This window comes from Grammomys surdaster, unplaced genomic scaffold (assembly GCF_004785775.1).
Source record: "Grammomys surdaster isolate TR1022 unplaced genomic scaffold, NIH_TR_1.0 149, whole genome shotgun sequence".
NCBI classification, from domain to species: Eukaryota; Metazoa; Chordata; class Mammalia; order Rodentia; family Muridae; genus Grammomys; species Grammomys surdaster.
This window is the reverse complement of record NW_021604607.1, coordinates 9,126,642-9,149,547: the sequence shown is the minus strand read 5'-3', so window position 1 is coordinate 9,149,547 and position 22,906 is coordinate 9,126,642. Positions and strand designations below refer to the sequence as shown.

At 44.7% G+C, this 22,906-nt stretch overlaps 1 protein-coding gene across 1 annotated transcript in view; it reads right to left on the bottom strand.

Moving 5' to 3' along the window:
• The window catches only part of Lrpprc (leucine rich pentatricopeptide repeat containing), an 86,913-nt gene extending 72,141 nt beyond the window's left edge, over positions 1-14,772 (bottom strand). The window contains exon 1 of the mRNA XM_028765119.1: positions 14,354-14,772. Within this exon, the coding sequence (XP_028620952.1) occupies positions 14,354-14,502 (149 nt within the window). The 5' untranslated portion in view covers positions 14,503-14,772. The remainder of the gene's footprint in view (positions 1-14,353) is intronic.
• Positions 14,773-22,906: the final 8,134 nt, after the last annotated feature.

Below are 22,906 nucleotides of genomic sequence, written 5' to 3'. Positions count from 1 at the left end.
TTTTTTTTTTTTTTTTTTTTTGGTTTTTCAAGACAAGGTTTCTCTGTGTAGCCCTGGCTGTCCTGGAACTCACTCTGTACACCAGGCTAGCCTCGAACTCTCGAACTCAGAAATCCGCCTGCCTCTGCCTCCCAAGTGCTGGGATTAAAGGCGTGCGCCACCACCGCCCGGCCTAAAATTGTTTCCTTAATAAAGGAAAATGAAGCAGCCTGTAACAAAGTCTTCTTGTCTGTGTAAGTGAGACAAAAGGCCAAGGTGGCTCCAAACTCTAAAACCTCCTTCAGGAATTTTCCTGGGCATAAGCTTATTAATGGCCGTAACCAGGTTACGTCATTATGGCTGTAACTAGGTCCTAACCGTCCTTCATAGCCCTGTGTCTGTCAACACGCTGTTTGAATGCTTCCCTTGCTTTTTAAAGTAGTAACCATCGAAAGTAAAACTGCACTCTGGGGTTAAACATGATTTTAAGGATGTCATAAGAGATTAGCCAAGATCAGAATAATACATGTTTCTACAGAATAAACTATCTTTTTTTTTTTTTTTTTAACAAGGTCTCATTTAGTCCAGGCTGGCCTGGAACTTCCAACAGAACCAACAATAACTTTGAACTTCTATTTTTCCTGCTTTTAACTCTACTAGGATAGCAAGCCTGCATCACAGGTTATTTGGTGCAGGGATGGGGCCCATGCTAATCAAGAACCCTACAATCTGAGCTACCAATATCTCTAGAAGAAGCAACTCTCTTTAAATCAATATTTTGGTAATGCAGTCTAATATACTACTGAATGTTCTAAAACATGCTATCAGTGGTATTTCATGCTATAGGAATAAGTGCTATACCTGATTCACAAATGTCAAACCTAAAAATAATCCTTACATGTAAAGACTACCGCCATAAACCTTTGATTTTTAAAGGCTTTCTGTGAATTCAGTATCTTACTTTCTAACATATGTAATTCTTGGAGATCTACTCCAAATATCTTAATTTTACCTGCCACTAAGTTATACTAAGTATTATGCCTACAAATATTAAGTCAAGAAATACTTTCAGTATAACCACATCCTCTGGCATGTAGACCTTTTTACCAGTCAGTGGTGAGCTAAGTGTGTAGCCAGCGATGAACATGTGTTTAGCAAGCAAAAGGCCCTAGGTTTGATCTCCCTGCCCCCAAAGCCACCGTTTTCCTATGTCACAAATTGATTGTGTATGTGAAGTGGCATCAAAAGCTCTGTCACTTGTAACAGAGTCTGTAACCAGAGACAGATCACAGCCACCTGTATCACATATACAGAAGTCAGTCAGAAGCTGGGGGGTGGGGGGGATGCTGCCAAATAAAGTGACACCCTCTGTGTGTGCAGCGTGTGTACAGCTGTCTGCTAAGCAAGGAGAAATTTTTTTTCTTTTTTTTGTTTTTTTTTTTTGGTTTTTTTTTTGTTTGTTTGTTTTTCGAGACAAGGTTTCTCTGTGCAGCCCTGGCTGTCCTGGAACTCACTCTGTAGCCCAGGCTGGCCTCACACTCAGAAATCCGCCTGCCTCTGCCTCCCAAGTGCTGGGATTAAAGGCCTGCGCCACCACCGCCCGGCAACACATCACATTTTAGTAGTTAACAATTTTTCTCAATAGGGACTTCTTTAAGTTGGTTTCCAGCATTGTACCCGGCACAAGCAGAATTTCTTAAATGATATGTTAACATCCACAAACCAGAGAAGATGCATATTTCCCCAATCTATCAAAAGCCTCAATGGTTGTTACCATAATAATCATCAAAAACAACTGTTAACTCAGAACATGTGCAATAAATAATTCACATAATGCAGAACTTTCTGAGCAGTAGAGGTGAACTTGCTAACTTCTACACAACTCCAATCAGATGACTATTTTTTTTTTTTTTGGTATTTTTTTTGAGACAGGGTTTCTCTGTGTAGCCATGGCTGTCCTGAAACTCACTCTGTAGACCAGGCTGGCCTCGAACTCAGAAATCCGCCTGCCTCTGCCTCCCAAATGCTGGGATTAAAGGCGTGCGCCACCACCGCCTGGCTTTTTTTTTTTTTTTAAGATTTATTTATTTATTTTATGCATATGAGTACACCACCATTGTTCTCTTCAGACACACCAGAAGAGGGAATCGGACCCCATTACAGATGGTTGTGAGCCACCATGTGGTTGCTGGGAATTGAACTCAGGACCTCTGGAAGAGCAGTCGGTGCTCTTAACCACTGAGCCATCTCTCCAACCCCCCAATCAGATGACTATTAAAGAGCACACACAAGCTTTTTACATCCCAACTGCAGTTTACCCACTTCCCTCCCTCCTCTCCTCCTAGTCCCGTCCTCTTCTACCTCCCCCATCCCTCCAGTCTCTTTTCAGAAAAGGGCAGGCTGGACACCAACCAGCCTCCAGCACATCAAGCTGCAGTGAGACTAGGCGCCTCCTCTCCTATGAAGGCTAGAGAAGGCAGTCCAGTAGGAGAAAAGGGTTCCAAAGGCAGAGACAGCCCCTGCTCCCACTGTTAGGAGTCCCACATGGAGACCAGGCTACACGACTGTAACATGTGTAGAGGGCCAAAGCTGCTCCCATGCAGGCTCCCTGGTTGGCAGTTCAGTCTCTGAAGCACAACTTTTTTTTAATGGAACTTTAAATGCTAGTATACATTAACAACAATAACAACAACAAAACAACAACACAGTCCAGCATTTATTTTTTCCATTAACTTCCTTTTACAAGGCTGGTGAGTAAACCAGGGTTTCCCATATGCAAAGCGAACACTCTATCCTGACCTGAACTCCAGCCAGAACTGACTTTTAAGTCAACTCTAGCATCTCTAGAAGGAAACAGGAGCTTCGCATCAGAAACAATGTGAATGCTGTCACAGAAAGGAGAGGGACATGCTCATGTTTGGCCAAGCTGGGTCCACACAATTTAGGAGCTCACCATTCAGGCCTGCACAAGCTGATGCATCCTGCCTCTAAATTCTAATGCTCCAACTGATGTAACCACAGAAGAATACATCAGCTCATGAAACAACCAATGATAACAGCTTCCTCATGTTTTAAGGTAAACACATTCCAGTTACCCATGGATTTTCTCCAGTAAAATCTGGTATTTTAAAGTTTTGTTTTGCTGTTTTTGTTAATAATGGTAGGGCAGAGTATCCATATTTTGAAATACATAAATATATGAATGAAATGAATGAATGAATGAATGAATGAATGAATGAACACGTGGACCAGAGGATAAACTTGAACCAATCATTTCTAAGCCTGCATCATTTTTTTTTAAAGAATGATTTTGAGAAAAGCACAGCTCACATACATACATCTTCTTCTCCAGTTTCCCCAACCACCAAGTCACATTAGTGTCCTGCATTTGCTAGAATGACAAACTGACAGTGTCAACTAGTACCTCTTTCCTGACTAGTTTTATATCAACTTGACACAAGCAAGAGTCATAGTAGAGGAGGGAGTGTCAATTGAAAAAACGCCTCTACATAGATCTGACTGTAGGCAAGTCACTGGCACATTTTAATTAATGATCAATGGAGGAGGGCCCCGCCCATTGTGGGTGGTTCCACCCTTGGGGCTGGTGGTCCTGCAATCTATAGGAAAGCAGGCTGAGCATGCCACAGAAAGCAAGCCAGTAAACAGCATCCTTCCAAGACCTCTGCATCAGCTCCTGCCTCCAGGTTCCTGCCCTGTGTGAGCTCCTGTCCTGACTTCCTTTAATGATGGACTATGATGTGAAGTGTGAGCCAAATAAAGCCTTTCCTCCCCAACTTGCTTTTTGGTCAAGGTGTTTCACTGCAGCAGTAGAAACCCTGACTAAGATACTCTAGCTGGCACTGGCAGTTATGCTCACTCTGGGTATGGATGGCCACACTGATGGACCCATCTGATGCCTTCAAATACAGTATGTAGCCACTGTTACAGGACCCTACAGAATGATGTCACTGTGCCTTGTGTCTCACTCCATTATCATTCTGGGCTTCCTCCTAAATCTATGGCAAATGCAGATCATTCTACGCTTCTAGTTTGTCTTTTCCAACTGTCATCCAACTGCTCAGTAATACGCAGCCACTTTAGAGTGGCTCCATCTTGTAAGAAACATCTCATGTTCTCCACTTCTTCACAGTATGGTAGTTCATTTCTTTATGAATGTGTATTTCATAGTGTGGGTAAACTTACTTGACCCACTTAACTACTGAAGGCTATCCTGTTTTTTGCCAATTAAGGTGATATGTATATCTATTTTTTAAAGACATAAATGCAGATCTCATTGGGTAATGGGTAATACTTTGTAAATGGTTATAGAACTAGCTTTTAAAATAGCTATACAAAGTGTGTTGCTACAGCTATCAATTAGAACTGTCTCTCTACCCTACTGCATTTGGTTTCCGGTTTTGGTTTAAGTAGCCATTCGTCCAGGAGTCATAGGTCCTGTGTCTTAATTTACCATCTGTTACTGACCCGTGAAGTCTTAGGTATTTTTCATACTTATGTGCAATCTCAGTCCTCTCCAGTGATGTATCTGCTCAGAATTTCTGCCCAATTATAAACTGGATCATATACTCTCTACATGTGGATTTTATAAAAATGATTGCCGTGATTTTGTTTCAAGAATCACTCTTTCCTTTTACGGAACATGCACTGCACTGAACTGCTCTACACAGTCTTCAAACTCTTGTACCCCTTCTCTCCTTCCCCAGTGTATGACATGGCTTAAAGTCACTTAAGAACTATCAGGGTTAAAATACGGATAGGAACATAGGACAAAAAGTGTACTATTAATAGCTGCTTTTTAATGCATGCTAAGTAGCAGCAAATTATTATGATAACCCCCTTCTTATATGTTAAAAAAACTGACAAATACTTCCCAAATCACAGAAAAGCTAAAGAACCAACATTGGCATTGGGTAGTCCTGTCTAACAGGAGCCCAGCTGCAATCTGCTGGAACCACACTGCATAGTGGTGGAAATTAAACCAGACAAGGACTACTAGACAACGGGGAGTCTCTCATGGCAGTGCGGCGAGCAGTTTAGGTTTTATAAGGACTGCGGATTCTACAGTGTACCTGTGCAGTACGAGGGCCATTCCCGTGCAGCTCCACCCTAGACTTGTTCTTCCATTATACTATGAACAGAGATTTCCCATGTCTTATAACCTTTCAATCACCACTCAACAGTCCTATGTGAGCCTCTGCTACCCTGTCAGTTACGTGAACTGCAGCCACTGTGGTGCACTATTCCAGTCTGTCAGTGCTACGCCATCTTTCACACTTCTCCACCACTGCACACACACACCCAGCCCCGTTACCAAGAAGTCAGCACAACTGCTTCACTGCCCGACCGCCCACCTTTCACACACCCCTGAGTCCTGCTGACGTCTCTGAGACCCTTGCTGGAACCAGAACACAAAAACTTTTACACACGTCAGACACAGATGGTTTCTCCCAAACCATCTTTCTTCATGCTATTTAGGATCCTAATTTTTTTTATATTTGTCACAGCAACTTATCAAGTACATTTGAACGTATCGTGTGTTAGTATGTTGGATAGTGAGGCAACTGATGAATCTCCTTTCAAACTTTCAGTTGTAGTAATATAAAAAGAGGAGCAAGGGCCACTGATAAAAAAATAGCAAGTCTCCACTTTAGACAATTTTAAAGACAGTGACAGATAGATGTCTGAGCTAGAAGGCATAGTGGACATACTTACCCTAATACTCGGGAGCCTGGGGCAGGCGGATGCAGGAGCAGGTCATCCTCAGCAACTATCAGGACTAAGGATGAGGATGAGGAATACTCACATAACCTGTGTGAGTATTCCAGACAGAGGCTGGAAAATCTACAGGCCAAGTAAGCAAGACTGGACAGGACATGTGGGCAGGGAAGGCTCTGAATGAGAAATGCTCCTGTAGTCTTGTGCAATTGAACACTTGGTCCTCACCTGGTGCTGCAGTTTGGGGAGGTTTAGGAGGTATGGCCTTGCTGGAGCTAGTGTATCACCTGGGTAGGCTTGAAAGCTTAGACCTTACCCTACTCTGCTCCCTCTCGGCTTCCTGCTGCCATGCCTCCTTCCCACCATGGTCAACTCTCATCCTCTGCAACCAGGAGCCAAAATGAAGTCTCTTCCTCCTTAAGATTTCTTTCCAAAGTGCTTTACCACAGTAATAAAAGTGACACAGGGGAGAGGCAACAAGAGACCGAACAGGGTAAGTTGTAGGTTGTGAGGCAAACGGCAGTTTTACCCTAAGTACCCTTCAAAGTCTAAAATGTTTTTAAGTAGAGGCAGTGGCATGATCGCTTGTATTGATAACAAACAAAACACCCTTCTCCAACTGCCAGAGGAGCTTTGGGAATTACAGCAGAGCCCTCTTAGGAAGGGGACACAGTGAGAATGACTGAAGCTTCAACTACAGGGGCAGCAAAAGAAAGAAAATCATTACTAAGGCCCACATGACCAAATCACAAATTCCAGGCCACAAGTCTCATGGATACACCATAATTCCCTTTTCTCACGTAACAAAGAAAATGCCACATACAGATGCTGCAGAAAGGCATGCTTACTGCCTACTGTTGTGTGCCACTGTTCTGAGCACCTGGAGGTAGACCCTCACAGACATGAACCAGAGGCTCCCTGGACCGAGATAAGAGCTGGGTTCAAGCTCTGGGTTCAAGCTCTTGAACCCACTGGCCTGGGTTCAAGCTCTACCATTTTCACAATCTGAGATTTTGGCCAAATTGTTACAACTTCCTCCACTATGGTTTGAATGCTGTCTTCTTCAAATCTGATGTTGATCTCAACTGCCACCATAACAGACAGCAAGATGGAGCTCTCGGGGAGTCTTTCAGGAAGGGGTTTCCTGCTCTTCTGCCTTTCACCATCAGATGACACCCAGATGAGAAGACCAGGCTGAAAAGATGGCCAAGAAGGTTAATGACAGTTTGCCACCAAGGCTGACAACCAAAGTTCAATCCCTGGGACCCACATGGTGAAAGAACAGAATCAATTCCTGCAAGTTGTCCTCCAACATCCTCTACATGCAAGCCATAGTGTGTGTGCACATGCCTTTAGGTGTGCGAATGTCTGTGTGGTAGCACACACCTAAATTTAAACTCATTATTTGGGAGGCACAGTTGAGTGTTCAAAGCCAGCCTAGTCTACATTGCAAATTACAGGCCACTAATAGAATACACACTGTGGCCTTGTCTCAGAATACATGAAGGGAGAGAAAATAAAGAGCAGAGGGGTTAGGAAGACAGCTCCATTGCCATGAGTGTTTGCTGCTCTTGCAGAGGACCCAAGTTTGATTCCCAGCAGCCACACTTGGCAGCTCACAAGTTGTCTATAACTTCAGCTCTGAGAGGACAGGTGTCTTCTGGCCTCCATACTGGTGTGTGTGAGCTCGCAGACAGACAGACACATACACACACAGAGAGATAGACACACACAAATACTGACACATAGACACTTACACAGAGAGATAGATAGACATAGTAGACAAATATAGACACAGATAGATTCAGACACACAGACATAGACAGACACAGACAGATACAGACACATACATTTTAAAGTAAGAAAAAGGAAGGCCTTCACCAATGCCAACTTCTTTAATATTGCACTTGTAGGCCTCCAACACTGTAAAAAATATTCTTCTGCTCCTAATAAACTACTCAGTCTCAGATACTCTCCCTTTAAGCCTAACCCTTAAGAGGACAGAGCAGGAGAGATAGCTCAGTGGTTAAAAGCACTGGCTGCTCTTCCAGGAGCTAGGCTCAGTTCCCAGCACCCACATGACAGCTCACAGCCAGCTGTTAACTCCAGTTCCAGGGGATCTGACACCCTCTTCTGGCCTTCGTGGGCACCAGACACACACATGGTACACAGATTTACATGTAGGAAAATGTTTACATACATAAAGGTAAACCAAACTCTGTTTTTCCCCAAGAAGACAACAGCACTCCCTTCCAAGGGCACTGCTTGTTAGCCTAACTGACATTATGCAGTAAGTCTCGTGATACACTTCTAGGCAGGACTCTCTCAACATTACCTGGAGACAGACAAGGATTCTCCGTTTCAGTGGGTTTACTGGGTTTACTTTTTAAAAGACTTTTAAAATCACATCTAGCTCTTTTCATATTAACATTTTTGCTTAAGACAAATAAAGTTATAAAAATATTAGTTTAAGGGCTTCAGAGGTGGCTCAGTGGTTAATAGCACTGGCTGCTCTTCTAGAAGAAACTCAACTCCCAGCACCCACAGGGTAGCTAATCATCTGTAACTCAAGTTCCAGGGGATCCGATGCTCTCTTCTGGTCTCCATAAGTATTACATGCACATGGTGAACAAATACACATGTAGGCAAAGCACCCATTTACATAAAATAAGACCAATTTATTAAATGTCAGTTTAAACCTAAAACCAATATAAACAGAATATTAGATATATAGATAGTAAGTACTCAGAATGAGTCCAACAACAAGCAAAAATCTGCAGGCAGAACATAGTGCCCTAGGTTTGGGCAACACTAAGAAAGTGTCCCTAATTGTCCTGGCAAGTAAACTTAGCAAATGTAATCAAAACACTTACTAAAGCACTTCTCCTCTTTCAATCATCAGAAGAAATCCTAACACCTCTTTCAAAGACCTGTTCAAATCTAAGCTGTGCTAATCTAAGCCACATGACCTCGAGAAACATCATCAACCTTCCTAAGTTTAGATTCTTCACCAGAGTAAAAACATCTGCTAGTACGAGAGATGAGCTCAGTTGTGAAGCCCTGGCCCAACACACAGAAGACCCTGGGCTGCTCTCCTGCACCACACACACATCTACCTAGGGGGGTTAGGGGTAAATGTAACTCTAACACTAATAAAAGAATACTCACCGGGCGGTGGGGGCGCACGCCTTTAATCCCAGCACTTGGGAGGCAGAGGCAGGCAGATTTCTGAGTTTGAGAGTTTGAGGCCAGCCTGGTCTACAGAGTGAGTTCCAGGACAGCCAGGGCTACACAGAGAAACCCTGTCTCGAAAAACCAAAAAAAAAAAAAAAAAACAAACCTCAACAAGTAATCGCTGTCTTATTATGAAAAGCAACAGTAAATGTGCAATTTTTAAAACATTTTGTAAAATTAAGTTATAATAATTTTTGTCCTTGAAGTATTACTATAACACCACTGTTCTCTGAAGTCTTGCTGAATTTAGCTTTCTCCCAACATGGCTTCATGCCACTAGCAGCCCCTCTGTACTTGCTCCAAGCTGCTGTCCTAAAGCAGCAATGTCTTTCCATCTTCATGCCCTTCTGTGCTAGGCTTCTCCATATCTTAGCTATGGCAGGAAGTGCTGGCGAGCACATTAGTAGTTGTGAGCATCTGTAAGATTAGGAAGGCAGGGACTAGATTCTAAAGCTGCCATCAGGTTTTATGTGCATCATGTGCCATGTCTCTATGGAGCTGAATGGATAGCTCAGCCAAAAAGCACACTGTTCTTGCAGAAAACCTAGAGGGTTCAGCTCCCAGCAGCCATGGCAGAAGGTTCACAACCACTTGTAATCCAACTCCAGGTCATCTGCAGCACCAACACTGTTTCTGACTGGCCATGCTGTCTTTCTCAGTCTACAAAAATCGTGCCAAACTCTCCTCTAGGTCGTGACCTTACCACATCAATCATGGGGCTAACATGACAGTCAACTGGCTTTCTCACTACCCCAAAAAAATCAGTGTGGCTTCTAAGTTCACCATCTTCTTTACCCTGTAACCACTTAGAACACAGCACATGTCCTCTCCAAAGATGTGGCTCCCTCTTGGGCCTGGGAGGTGGCTCAGTGGCTAGAAGCACTTGCCTCAGTTTGACTCTTGAGGTCTATGCCCAGACAAGGGGAAGGAGAAAGCTGAAAGTTGTCCTCTGACTTTATATGCTTACTGTGGCATGTGCACCCACACACATTACGAGACACGCACACATGCTCAGTCTAACTGAAGGACAGATGGCGGAAGGACGGTCTCCTTCCCTAAAACAAATGTGTCTGCCCCTTTTGAGTTCTTCTTATAAGGGTGTAACGTCAATAAATGGGCCTGTCTGCCATAGTCTCCTACTGCTCACAAGCCTATCTACAGAGAGCAGAGGCTGAATCCTGGGTTTCATAAGCCCAAAGGCTCAGACTTAAAACCACGGAAAGCTTTCCAAAACGTCTGGTAAAAAATGAAAGTTTTCTTTTCTTCCAATGACAGCGTAATCTTCACCACTGGGCCACAATCATCTAGCTAGGTGCACTTTCATGCATACTTAGCTTCGAGACTACGAAGAGAATACCTTTCCTCTGGAAGGTAAACATGAGGATTACTCTAAAATCTCAGGAGAAATACAAGTAGCTTCAAGGGGAAAAAAAACAGCAGGAGAAAGGAAAGCCCCCCGACCCTCTTCATGGAGAAGGTAAAAGTCAGAAGAATTTGTTGTTGTTGTTGTTGTTTGAGACAGGGTTTCTCTGTGTAGCCCTGGCTGTCCTGGAACTCACTCTGTAGACCAGGCTGGCCTAGAACTCAGAAATCCACCCGCCTCTGCCTCCCAAGTGTTGGGATTAAAGGCGTGCGCCACCACTGCCCAGCATAATTTGCTTTTAAAAAGACAGAAATACTAAAAGTGCAACTGAAGAGCAAGAACTATACGGAAGTGCATATTTCTGGGTGCTTTGATTTTGAAAATAGATCAAACAATTCTAATAATTTCACTCAATAAATGCCTGTTAGTCCAACTCGGAACAGCAGAGCTGGAAAGCAAAATCAAGATGAACATCCAGCACCATGACGCAGGACCACAATGTAGCACCACCACACCGCGGCACCACACTCAAGTACCACAATGCAGCACAGAAGGGACTAAATGCCCTTTTCAATCTTCATCTCATACCACTCTTTCAATGTAATAGCATCTGGGGGTTATGTCTGTAACAGGACTTAAGGGACATATGGCAGAAGCAGTTGGAAAGACCTGACAGTGGAAGCGACTTCTCAGCATGAACACCACATTCAAAAGCAGAAGAAAGTTCTCCTGATCAGTCCAACAGCACCTCTGTCATCTGCAGGCTTGCTAAGACATGCAGAGTCCAGTCGCTGGCCAGGTCTCCATCATCAGATTCTACACTTTCACACCACAGTTTTTGCTATGGCAGGAATAACAGTTTACATGGAAAGACAGAAGGTATGAGACAACTCCAGTTTCCAAGCACCTAAGTTTCCAAACTCCAGTTTCCAAGGACCTGGCCCTGGAAACAGCAGGAGCCAGTGGTGTGCCTACCTGGGAACATGAAATGACATGGCCAAGTTTACCAGTAACCCTGGAGAAAGGAAGATGGGGGCACTAGAGATGGGGCATCCACTCCAGATGAAGCAGAGCTCCCAGGATTTTGTCATTTGTTAATGAAAGGGGACAACAAGATGTTCGTGGGAGAAATAAACAAAACAACAAGAAAGCACAGACACATGTGGGCTCTTTCTGAGTAACAGAAACTGCAACACTCACAGCACAGACTTGGGAGAAAAGCTGTGTCCATTCAAGATGTGTTGGGTTTCAAGTACCTGTAGCTGGGCAAGAAGGAGCTATCCAACTGATGTTCCCATCCAGGAAAACCATCTCAGCTGCCGAGCTAGAGAGGCAAGTGGTTCCTGAGACACTGGAGATCAAAGGGTCAGCTACAAGCACGCACAAGTGAGCAAGCATGAGCAAAGCCTCTAAGTCCATGAGCATTTAATATACAACATGGGGAAAAGCAGCAAGGAGGCAGGTGTAAAACAATCCTGAGAAACAAAACTGACAGTGCCATCTTGGTGCCAGAGAAGGGCATCCTGAAAAGGGAAGGAAAAGACGGATTCTGTCAGAGTCTCAGACCGGAAACAGAGACTTAATAAGTACAATGTCTCCAGCAAAACTCAAGGAAAACCAATATGCAGCCACATACTCATTTATAAATGACTTTCGGTGTTTTTCTGTATTCCTCAAGAAGCTGAGTTTTAATAAATGGGGCTGGGTAGATGGCTCAGCAGTTAAGAACACTTCCAGCTCTTCCAAAGGAGCCAAATTCAGTACCCAGCACCCAGTAAGCCAACTCACAAAGGCAGGTAATTCCATTTACATGTAACTCCACCTTCTTCTGGCCTCTGAAGGCACCACACACACAAACATATACAACAAAGAGGTTTGTTGTTTTTTTAAATAGTTAAGATTCTGGTCATCCGGTACACACCTTTTATTTTAGCACCTGGGAGGCAGAAGCAGGTGGTTCTCTGTGAGTTCAAGGTCATCCTGGTCAAAGTCCCAAAGCAGCCAGGGCTATATCAGATACTGTCTCACATAAAAAAGTAGTAAGACATTGAAGCCTCAACCACAGGGTGGAACAGTGTACGAGAGTAAATAAGTTAGCAAAGGAGACAGGAGACCATGAGCAAGAAAGACACAAGTGGAAAGCTTCTAGAATAAATAGAATTCTGAGAAAGGCTGTGTTTTCCAGACAGGCTTAAAAGTTGTGGGATAGGAGACTGGCGGGAAAGTGTTCAAAGTCCAGAGAAAGAAAACAAATGCTCCTTCACTACCTGCCATGAACCTGAACACAGAGTCTCGATTAAGACCGTGCACTGTGCTTGAATAGTTTCCTTTCTACCGAGGAAACACAGGTGTGGCTCACACCATAGACAAGACCCCAGCATAGTCATGCTACTACTGCTTACGGTTTTTCTTCTATTTGTCTTTTGTATGTAATACGTGGGTGCGTACACAAGGAGGCCAGAGGACAAGTGGTGGGAGCTGTTCTCTCCTTCCATGTGGGTCCTGAGATCAAACTAAGGTCATCACGCTTCCAGGGAAAGTGCCTTTTCTTCATGAGCCATCCGTGCAGCCACTTTTTGGATCGTGGTAAGAGAAAGCTTCTGAAGAGACACCAGATGCTGAATGACAAAATAAGCTTTACAAAAACACTCAGTACCCTCCCTTACAGACAAGATGGAGCCACCAGAGCTCAGTTAAAGGTCCATGATTACATAGCAAAGAAGTGGAACCCTGGTCTGATGAACACCCGGACCAACAGCCTGTCACTAAAATGTGTTGAATTTCTGCCAAACCCAACAGCAAACATCAGTGGCAGCACTGCAGCAGCACTGGCCACCACCTCCTGTTAAGGACTAGACTCTAGTCACTAGAGGAAAGCAACTGGCACCACTGTCTCAGAAAGGCATGAAAGCTAGGGGCATGATACCTGAAGGTTCACTGTTCAGGCCAACCAAAAAATACAGGCAAGGCTCTAACTTACAAATAAGCATCACTCCAAAGGCGTACAACTAAGTTGTTGAGACATCATAAGGGATTTCCTTCATCTAATTATACACAGTGCCTGGCTGGCCCACGAAGAGTTACTTCAGTGGTAAAGCAGTTAATACACATAGAGCCCTGTATCTCATGAGATTCTCCTAAAGAAACGTAAGGCCTGGGCCGTTGAGAGATTTTTTTAATGGCATAAGGCAAATAAACTGAAGCACCCTCAGTCCATGGCTCCCCACTCCAGAACATACTTCCTAACTAACTCTTTTTGCTAGACCTTAAAGTTCTTTTGTGGGTCGTTCAACTGTCAATTTCTCTCTGGTACTAAAACCTAAGCACCCATCTTCCTTTATCTGGTGATTAGAATATCTATGTTCATTAAGTGAACATACTCATCTCCCTATACCTTCAATCCAGAAGGGCATACTCATAAAAATACTTGACACTGACTGACTAGGACTTGAACTTGCTTTTGAAGTAACTACATAGATCCCAACAGAGCGAGCCCCTTGCATATGTCCACTAATCCATTCTATTGAGACAATCTCCAACCCATGACATTTGTGTAAATACTGAAGGAATATTCCACTCAACAAAACGCAAGCAAAAACCTGAAGTGGCCATAATCAAGTGTCAAGCTCTAAAACTATCCCTGGGTCACTAAAAACTTCAAACCCCATCCCCAGGGCTCGTAAGACTACATACTAGCAGGTTACTGATCACCAGTGTGGGAGAGCACCTGGTACGCCTAAGGAAAGGCACAACACCTGCCCCCACCTCAGCACCCTCACCTCAGCACCCTCACCCCACCCCCAAAGCCCTTGAGCTTCCCGGGCCATTCGCAGCCCGAGCAGGTGGCGACCTCAAGCAGCAAGCCGGAAGCCAGCCATGCCCTCGACCGTGACCTTCTCAAGACGCTCAACCTTGTCACCCCAATCACTGGCAAGGCATGGGAGTTCATGACTGAGCTGCCGGGACCATGGAATTAGAGCAAACGAGCAGGACACCGGCCCGTCCGCCGCAGCCGGTCAGGAGGAAAGGTCCAGTACTCACCCTGCAGCCGGCCGGCCACCAGCGGCAGCCACCCGGAGGACGGAGGACAGCCGAGCGGGGCCGCCCACAGGAAGGCGCAGGGACAGCGGGAGGCGCGGGGCCGCAGCGGGCCCGAGCAGCCGACGCGCGGGTCTCAGCAGGGCTGCCATGGTCCAGCGTACCCAAGGCAGAACGCACGCTCCTGCAGTGGACCTGGAGGAACACGTGATGACCCGGTCACCTCCCCACCCCCAGTAGGACAAACCAAGAGCCGAGAGCGCCCAGCGGAGGGGGAGGCGGAGCCCCGCCAAGGCTCACGGTGGGAGGCAAGCCGAGCTCCCGAGTTCACTTGGAGCCGCCCTTTGTTTTACCATGTATATTTTTGTTCTCTGTTCGTAGTGTCCCTGTTTCCGGGTCCAGGGCCCCGGTTCTCAGCGAGCTCCGGCACATCGCCCCTCCACTTTGCAGTTGGTAGAGCCCCTAGAGGTCGACTCCGCCCATGAACGCGCAAAGGCTTGTGGGGGACCAACTAGGAGCAACACCGAGGGTTGCCGGGAAGGGCCGACGGAGCACATCCCGGAGTGTGCCTGGGTTGCTGTGAGCAGCTGCCGTAGCTGCTCAGTGACGTAGTTCCTGCTGGAGCTCTCTGAAACGCCGGCCAGAGGAAACCTCGACGAAGGAAACTGGAGGCTGTGGACCTCCAAGTTAACTATATGCAATTTGTGTGACTGGGGATGGGGTAGACAAATATACAGACCTCATCCTAAGTGTATAGGCAATGCCTCGCTTCATGAAATAAATGGATTTTAACAAAGGTCGTATAGTTTTAAATGTCAAGGTTGAAGTTTCTCACGCTGCCCCGCTCCTCTTTTCAGTTAATGCACTAAGCAACTAACGTAATGGTGCAATTGAGTAAAACAAGCTCTTGCCCTCACAGGGCTCGCATACTGAAAGGATTCCCCGTGCACTCGCGTGAACCCGGGAACAAGCTACCACTCTCTACTTAGCTATTCCTTGACTGCTACCAGGTGAACAGTCAAATTCATCCTCTGGAAGTTTTCCCTACTGGCTGTTTCTCCTGCTAGACAACAAACTGAGCGCACAGAATGCAGCCTCTTTTGTAGTGAAAGCTCCTGCTCAGTTGAAGACACTCCGTGCTTTGAGCATTTATTGAATGGGTATATGTTTAGAATTCACTTGGCTTATCTTTCTTTTGGAGAAGCTAATCGCCTCCCCCAAACCCCCATGAGTTTGCTCTAAGTTACACTATTGAGCACTATGATAGAATAGAATTCATTTTCTAATTCAGCATTGGTACTATTTATGGAGCACATATTTTCTGCTAGGCACTATTTGGGATGCTGGGAATATAACAGGAAAAAAAACTCAACTTAGACAAAATTCCACACATTTAAAGAGACAGATAAGAATTGTGCTGTGTAAAAGATTAAAGACTGGTTACTGGCTGTGGTGATTAATCTGGATAGAATTTAGGGTCGACTTGGAAACTAGCCTTTGGGGAAGTGAGGGTGTTTTTACACTGGATTCGTTGAAGTGGCAAGAACCATCCTGGATGTGAGTGGCACCATTGGATGAGTGGCAAGGCTCAATCATAAAGGAGAAAGCACTGGGTACCTCAACCAGCTGCTTCCTGACAGCAGATGCATGTAACCCCAGCTCCTGCTGCCACGATGGCCTGTACCCACTATGAGCCAAAATAACCCTTTCTCCCTTAGGTTGCTCTTCTTGGAAAAATCAGATAAAATAATTTGAACAGAATCCCAAAGGAGAAAGTGGAAGTGAGGATTCTGGAGGGAAAAGAGAGCCAGCTCTTGCTCCAGTTTCAGACAACAGAAAATTCAAAACCCTAAAATAGAGAAAACCGAAAAGGCCCAGATGGGTTGGACAGGGCGGTCAGTCTGGTATTTGGCAGTCAGATCCTTCAGGGTGTTACTTTGAATGACCTTTGCACCCGCAGAGAGCTGAGAGTCAGGACTGTTACATAGGTGAGATGGAAAGCCGATGGGGAATTTGATGTGTAGCTGTGACACAAATTCACTTGCTTTTTAAAAAATATTTATTATGTGAATGAGTGTTTTATGTGTGCGTGTGACCACAAGTGTGCCTGGTGCCCTTGGAGGTCAGGAGAAGGCTTTGGGTCTCCTGGGACTGCAGTTACATACAGATGCTGCAGTGCTGGGAAAGGAACCAACCAGTAAGGACAGCTTTTAAAAAGAATGCAGAGAATCCAGGCGTTGCTCACACCCAAGGAAGACTAGGGGTTTGGATGCAAATGTAAGGTTGGTGGAAGTAATTACGATAATGGACTTTCTAAGTGTTTACACTCCTTGATTCGTGGTCTTAATTGTAGTGTGATGATTAGAATCAATCACCTTGGAGGTGGGCTTTTGGGAGGAGCCCAGCTCCTTGCAGCTCCTTGGTGTTAGGGTTTTAGGTGAGAAGCCAACCCTGAATGTGTGTGTGTGTATGTGTGTGTGGATGTGAGTGTAGGGTTTGTGTGTGGGGTGTGTATATGTGAGTTCTGTGTGTGTGTGAGTGTGTGGTATATATGTGGGGTGTGTTTGTGTGAGTGTGGGGTTTGTGTGTGGGGTGTGTATATGTGGGGTATGTGTGTATGTATGAGTGTGTATGTGAGTCAGGGTTTGTATTCGGGGTGTACGTATGTATGTGAGTGTGAGGTTTGTGTGTAAATATGTGAGTAAGTGTGTGTGTGTGTGTGTGTGTGTTCCATGGGCTGGAGTCCCAAAGTGGATAAAAAGACAACTCCAGATGAAACGTGACCAGTAACCTCATGTTTACAGAGCCAGGCCTTCCACCATGACTAATACCTTCTCAAAGCATGAGCCAAAACAACTCCTTCCTTCCTTTCATTGTTTCTGTCAGGTATTATGCCACAACAACCAGCAAAATAACATGTCAGCCAACACCCCATCACTGCACCGGTCTGTGTTAGCTACTTTTAACTGTGACACGGTGTCACACATGAACAGCTTCCAAGGAAGGGAGGTCTATTTTGGTTCATAATTTCAGAGATCTCATTCAATGTTTTCTTTGCCTGCCTCACTTGAGCAGAACATCACAGTGTCAAGAACGCAGAGAAGAGGGGGTTCCTGTGGAACAGGAAGTAGAGACAAGAGAAAGGGGCTGGTGGCCAGGTATAACTCCCTTTCTTTCTTTCTTTCTTTCTTCCTTTCTTTCTTTCTTTCCTTCCTTCCCTCCTTCCTTCTTTCTTTCTTTCTTTCTTTCTTTCTTTCTTTCTTTCTTTTTTGGTTTTTCGAGACAGGGTTTCTCTGTATAGTCCTGGCTGTCCTGGAACTCACTCTGTAGACCAGGCTGGCCTCGAACTCAGAAATCCACCTGCCTCTGCCTCCCAAGTGCTGGGATTACAGGTATAACTTTCAAAGGCAATGACCTAGTGGCCTTCTTTCTCCCTGTAAGCCAGTGGTTCTCGGTCTTCCTAATGCTGTAAAGCTCTAACATAGCTCCTCATGTTGTGGCGACCCCCAGCCATACGATTATTTAGTTGCTACTTCATTCTGTAACTTTTCTACTTTTATGAATCATAATGAAAGACTCTGATGTGTGGGATATCTGCTATGTGACTTTGTGAAAGTGTCATTCAATCCTAAAGCGGTCTCAACCCCCAGGCTGAGAGCCATTGCTCTAAGCCCTGGCTCACGAAGTTTCTACCATCTCCCAAAATAATAGTACCAGCTAGGGGCAAAGTGTTCAACATATGAGTTTGTAAGGAATATTCCATATGTAAATGAGTATTCCACTCTTGGCACCGAAGGGTCATGGCCATCTCAAAATGTCAGATGCATATAATCCAGCCCAAGTTCTCAAAGTCACTGCTGAATCTCAATGTAAGCTCTTGCTGTTGTTGAGCCCAGATGCTAAGGTCGAAGTCTGACATTACTGGAAAGCTCCAAGCTCAGTGCAACATGGCGGACTCCCTTGGTCATTGAGGCTTCCTCTTCTCAACTCAGGATATCCCAGACCCCACATCTCTTCTTGCAGAGTGTCACATTGTTTCGGTTAGATTACAGGTTTGATTTCCTTCCTCCAGGTAAGAACCCATTCAGCTAGCACATGAGATCCCTGGATTACCTCCCCGTACTAATGAAGCATCTCAGTACCTTAGCCTTCAGCCGATGACCTTTGCCCACCCTGGACATTCCTTCCCCCATCCCTATAATTATATAACCCTTGATTCATCCCAAATAAAGTTGATCTGTCTCCCTGAAGCTGATCCCAGAATGTGTGGTCATTTCTGTTTGTACTCACAGGCCTTCAGATGACCCTGTTCATCGACTCTGATCCCTTTGTCCTCATGGGCTGGTGGCCATTGACCCCTGGGAGAAGGGACACTCACATCTTAGCTCTAATCTCCTTTTAAAGAAATTACAGAATCAAACCAAACTATGTACTTCAAACATACAGTGACACAGAGTAAACATCTTCATTCCCAAATGAAGCAATGGGGCCTCAGAAAAGAGGGATGGGACCAAAGAAAAACCAAAACCCAACAAAACAAATATTAAACACTGCAACTCCATGCCCAAGGCACATTACATCACAATGGAAGATTCAATAGTCTTGAGCTGCCCCAGCACTTGGCCTTGCTATTTACAAGTTCAGGTAAAGATGGAGGAGGAGGAGAGAAGGAGAGAAAGAAAGTGAGGGAGGGAGGGAGGAGGATCATGATGAACAGTGCCCATTTTCAGTTCAGACCTTGCCAGTGTCTTCAGAGGATACCTTAGACATACTCAAGAAGCTGGGCATAGCTGAAGAGAAGTCCACAGTGATAGTCCTTGGTCACCCCTTTGTTTATTCTGAGCAATGTAAAACTCCCAGATGTTGGTAAGCTAGTGTCTTATTCAGGGTTTCTATTCCTGTACAAACATCATGACCAAGAAGCAAGTTGATGAGGAAAGGGTTTAATTCAGCTTACACTTCCACATTGCTCCCACATTACCAAAGAAGTCAGGACTGGAACTCAAGCAGGTCAGGAAGCAGGAGCTGATGCAGAGGCCATAGAGGGATGTTACTTACTGGCTTGCTTCCTCTGGCTTGCTCAGCTTGCTTTCTTATAGAACCCAGGACTACCAGCTCAGGGATGGAACCACCCACAAGGGGCCCTCCCCCATTAAGCACTAATTGAGAAAATGCCTTACAATTGGATCTCATGGAGGCATTTCCTCAACTGAAGCTCCTGTCTCTGTGATAATTTCAGCTTGTGTCAAGTTGACACACAAAACCAGATAGTACACCTAGAGTCCCAATTTCCATCATCTAGAATAGTCTGAGTAGAGTTACTGAGAAAAACAATTTAGAAGTCAAACTTCACAGTAGTGTAAATTTATAATCTCAGCATTTAGAATGGAAGACAAAGGAATACGAAGTTTAAGGGCATCTTCATCCACATAGCAAATTCAAGGCTAGCCTGCACTACATGAGACCCTTTCCAAAAGAAAGACAGAAAGAAAGGAAGGAAGGAAGGAAGGAAGGAAGGAAGGAAGGAAGGAAGAGCAAGCAAGAGAGAGAGAGAGAGAGAGAGAGAGAGAGAGAGAGAGAGAGAGAATCAAGAAAGAATAGCTGTATTTTTGTTATATGTCATATCCTTGGATATTGGCTCACCTACTGTGTCTCATTTCTTAATGCTGATTGATCTTAGTATGAACAAACTAATTGTAATAAGACATTTTGTTTGAGACAGAGTCTCACTGTGTAGCCCTGGCCCGCCTGGAACTCCTTATGTAAACCAGGTTGGCCTCTAACTCACATGGATCTGACTGCTTCCCAAATGCTGGGATTAAGGGCATATGCTGCTATGCATGACTAGAAGATATTCTTGAGACACTCAAAATAGTTTGACTGTGCTAGATAGTTTTATGTCAACTTGATACAGGCTAGAGTCATCTGAAAGGAGGGAAGCTCAATTGAGAAAATGCCCCCATAAGATCCAGTTTTAAGGCGTTTTCTTAATTAGTGATCGATGGGGGAGGTAAGCCTGGTAGGAGTGGCACATGCTGTTAATCCCAGCACAGACACAAACACAGTAGCAGAGACAGGCAGATAGATCTCTGAATTTGAGGCCATCCTAGTCTACAGAACAAGTTCCAGGACAGTCAGGGCTACACAGAGAAACCTTTCCTTGAAACACACACACACACACACACACACACACACACACACAGAGAGAGAGAGAGAGAGAGAGAGAGAGAGAGAGAGAGAGAGAGAGAGAGAGAGAGAGAGAGAGAGAGAGAGAGATTCTGAGCTGAGAGGAGGATGCTTTACACCTTAAAGGGAAATTTGCAAAACAAAAGATATTAATCTTGTTTGGCTTTGATCAATAAACTTGTTTCCTGTCTTATAGTAAATTTCAAGACTCCCAAAGAATCAGAAAACAACATTTATCATCCATTGTTTCATGTTGGCCTTTTGGAGTCTCCTTCCATCTTCACACAAACACGCCCAAAGTGTGAGCACAGAAGCAAGTGACCGCCTAGAGTGTAAATGCCTGTTCTGCTTAGAAGCCTTAGCATATTTTAAGCGGCAGATCTCATGTTTAGCCAGGACTGGGTTTTCTCTTCAGGCAACTTAGCTGACGAGTCGAGGGCTTTTTCCATCTGTGACAACATTTTTCAGATCCAAGTTTATTCATGTATGTAATTCTCAATTATTCAAAAACTATTCTGCTCAGCCCCTTGTTTGCATACAGCCCCAGGATTCTCCTCGAGAGCAGAGGCCCACGCCGCTGTAGTTGCTGCCTTCAGCCACCCTTCTGTCAAACAGATTCTTCCATAAGTGCACAAAGCAGGAAGACAGATGCAGGGTCATTTACTAGAAGAAAATAAGCCGTGCTGGCAACAAGGAGTTGTCTCTGATATTTTCCCAGTGCCTCCAAGTGTGAAGGCTAGCAAGTCTACGTGTCTCCCACAGGGCAGATAGTGTCTGGGTAAATCAATATAGAATGTTGCTCAAACATAACGGGCATATCCGTGTACTATAGAACTGACTCCCTTCAAGACAGGAATTGGTGGTACAACGCTGGAAACCAACTTAAAGAAGTCCCTATTGAGAAAAATTGTTAACTACTAAAATGTGATGTGTTGCCGGGCGGGGGTGGCGCGTGCCTTTAATCCCAGCACTTGGGAGGCAGAGGCAGGCGGATTTCTGAGTTCAAGGCCAGCCTGGTCTACAGAGTGAGTTCCAGGACAGCCAGGGCTACACAGAGAAACCCTGTCTCCAAAAACAAAAACAAAAACAAACAAACAAACAAAAATGTGATGTGTTTCTTAATCTCCTGCTTGATTGATGTTTTGTTTCTTTTTTGTTTGTTTGTTTGTTTTTTCGAGACAGGGTTTCTCTGTGTAGCCCTGGCTGTCCTGGAACTCACTCTGTAGACCAGGCTGGCCTCGAACTAAGAAATCCGCCTACCTCTGCCTCCCAAGTGCTAAGATTAAAGGCGTGCACCACCACTGCCCGGCTTGTTGTTTTGTTTCTAAAGAGCTAGAAAACATATCTAATTTTCTCTGAGTGTATGTGGTGTGAACTTTGTTATTCTCTCTATGAACTAAAAAAAAAATTATTTCCTATCAGGTGGTATGGGTGTATGCCTTTGATCCCAGCAATGGGGGGTGCGGGGTGGGTTGGGGTTTAAGGTAAGCAGATCTCTGTGAATTCGAGGCCAGCCTGGTCTACAGAGTAAGTTCTGGGACAGCCAGGGCTACATAAAGAAACCTTGTCTCAAAAAACAACAATAATAATAATTATTATTTTATTTATGCAATTTTCCTTCTGATAATTTCAGTGAGTTTAAGATAAAAAAGACCAAAAGACTTTGGTTGGTTTTAGCAAATAATACGTGAAAGGCTAGTGCACTTGCCCAACATGTGGAAGGTCCTGGATTCAATCCTCATAAGTAGAAAGGAAATTGTTTATCATTGCAATAAGTTCAAGATCCTGATATATCAACTTATGTGGGCCTAACTAACATATCTTTCGCCTTGGTTGAAGTAGTGAGCCTATAAATAAAATCTGGTCTAATCAAAGTTCTACAGGAGCTAGTAAGGAAAGTGTTTTAATCACTTTTTTTTCTTATTTTTTTTGTCTTTTTTATTGAATATTTTATTTATTTACATTTCAAATGTTGTCCCCTTTCCTGGTTTCTCCTGTGCAACCCCCCTATCCCATACCCTTCCCCTGCTTCTATGAGAGTGCTCCCCCACCTACCAACTCCCACCTCACCCCCCTAGCATTCCCCTACACTGGGGCATCTAGCCTTCACAGGACCAACAGCCTCCTCTCCCATTGATGCTAGACAAGGCCATCTTCTGCTACCCATGCAGCTGGAGCCATGGGGTCCCTCCATGTGTTCTCGTGGTTGGTGGTTTAGTCCCTGGGAGCTCTGGGAACAACATGGTGAGAAGCAGACAGGTGTAGCATTGGAGCAGTAGCTGAGAGCTTTGCAACCTGATTCATAAGCAGCAGGGAAAGAGAGAGAGAGAGAGAGAGAGAGAGAGAGAGAGAGAGAGAGAGAGAGAGAGA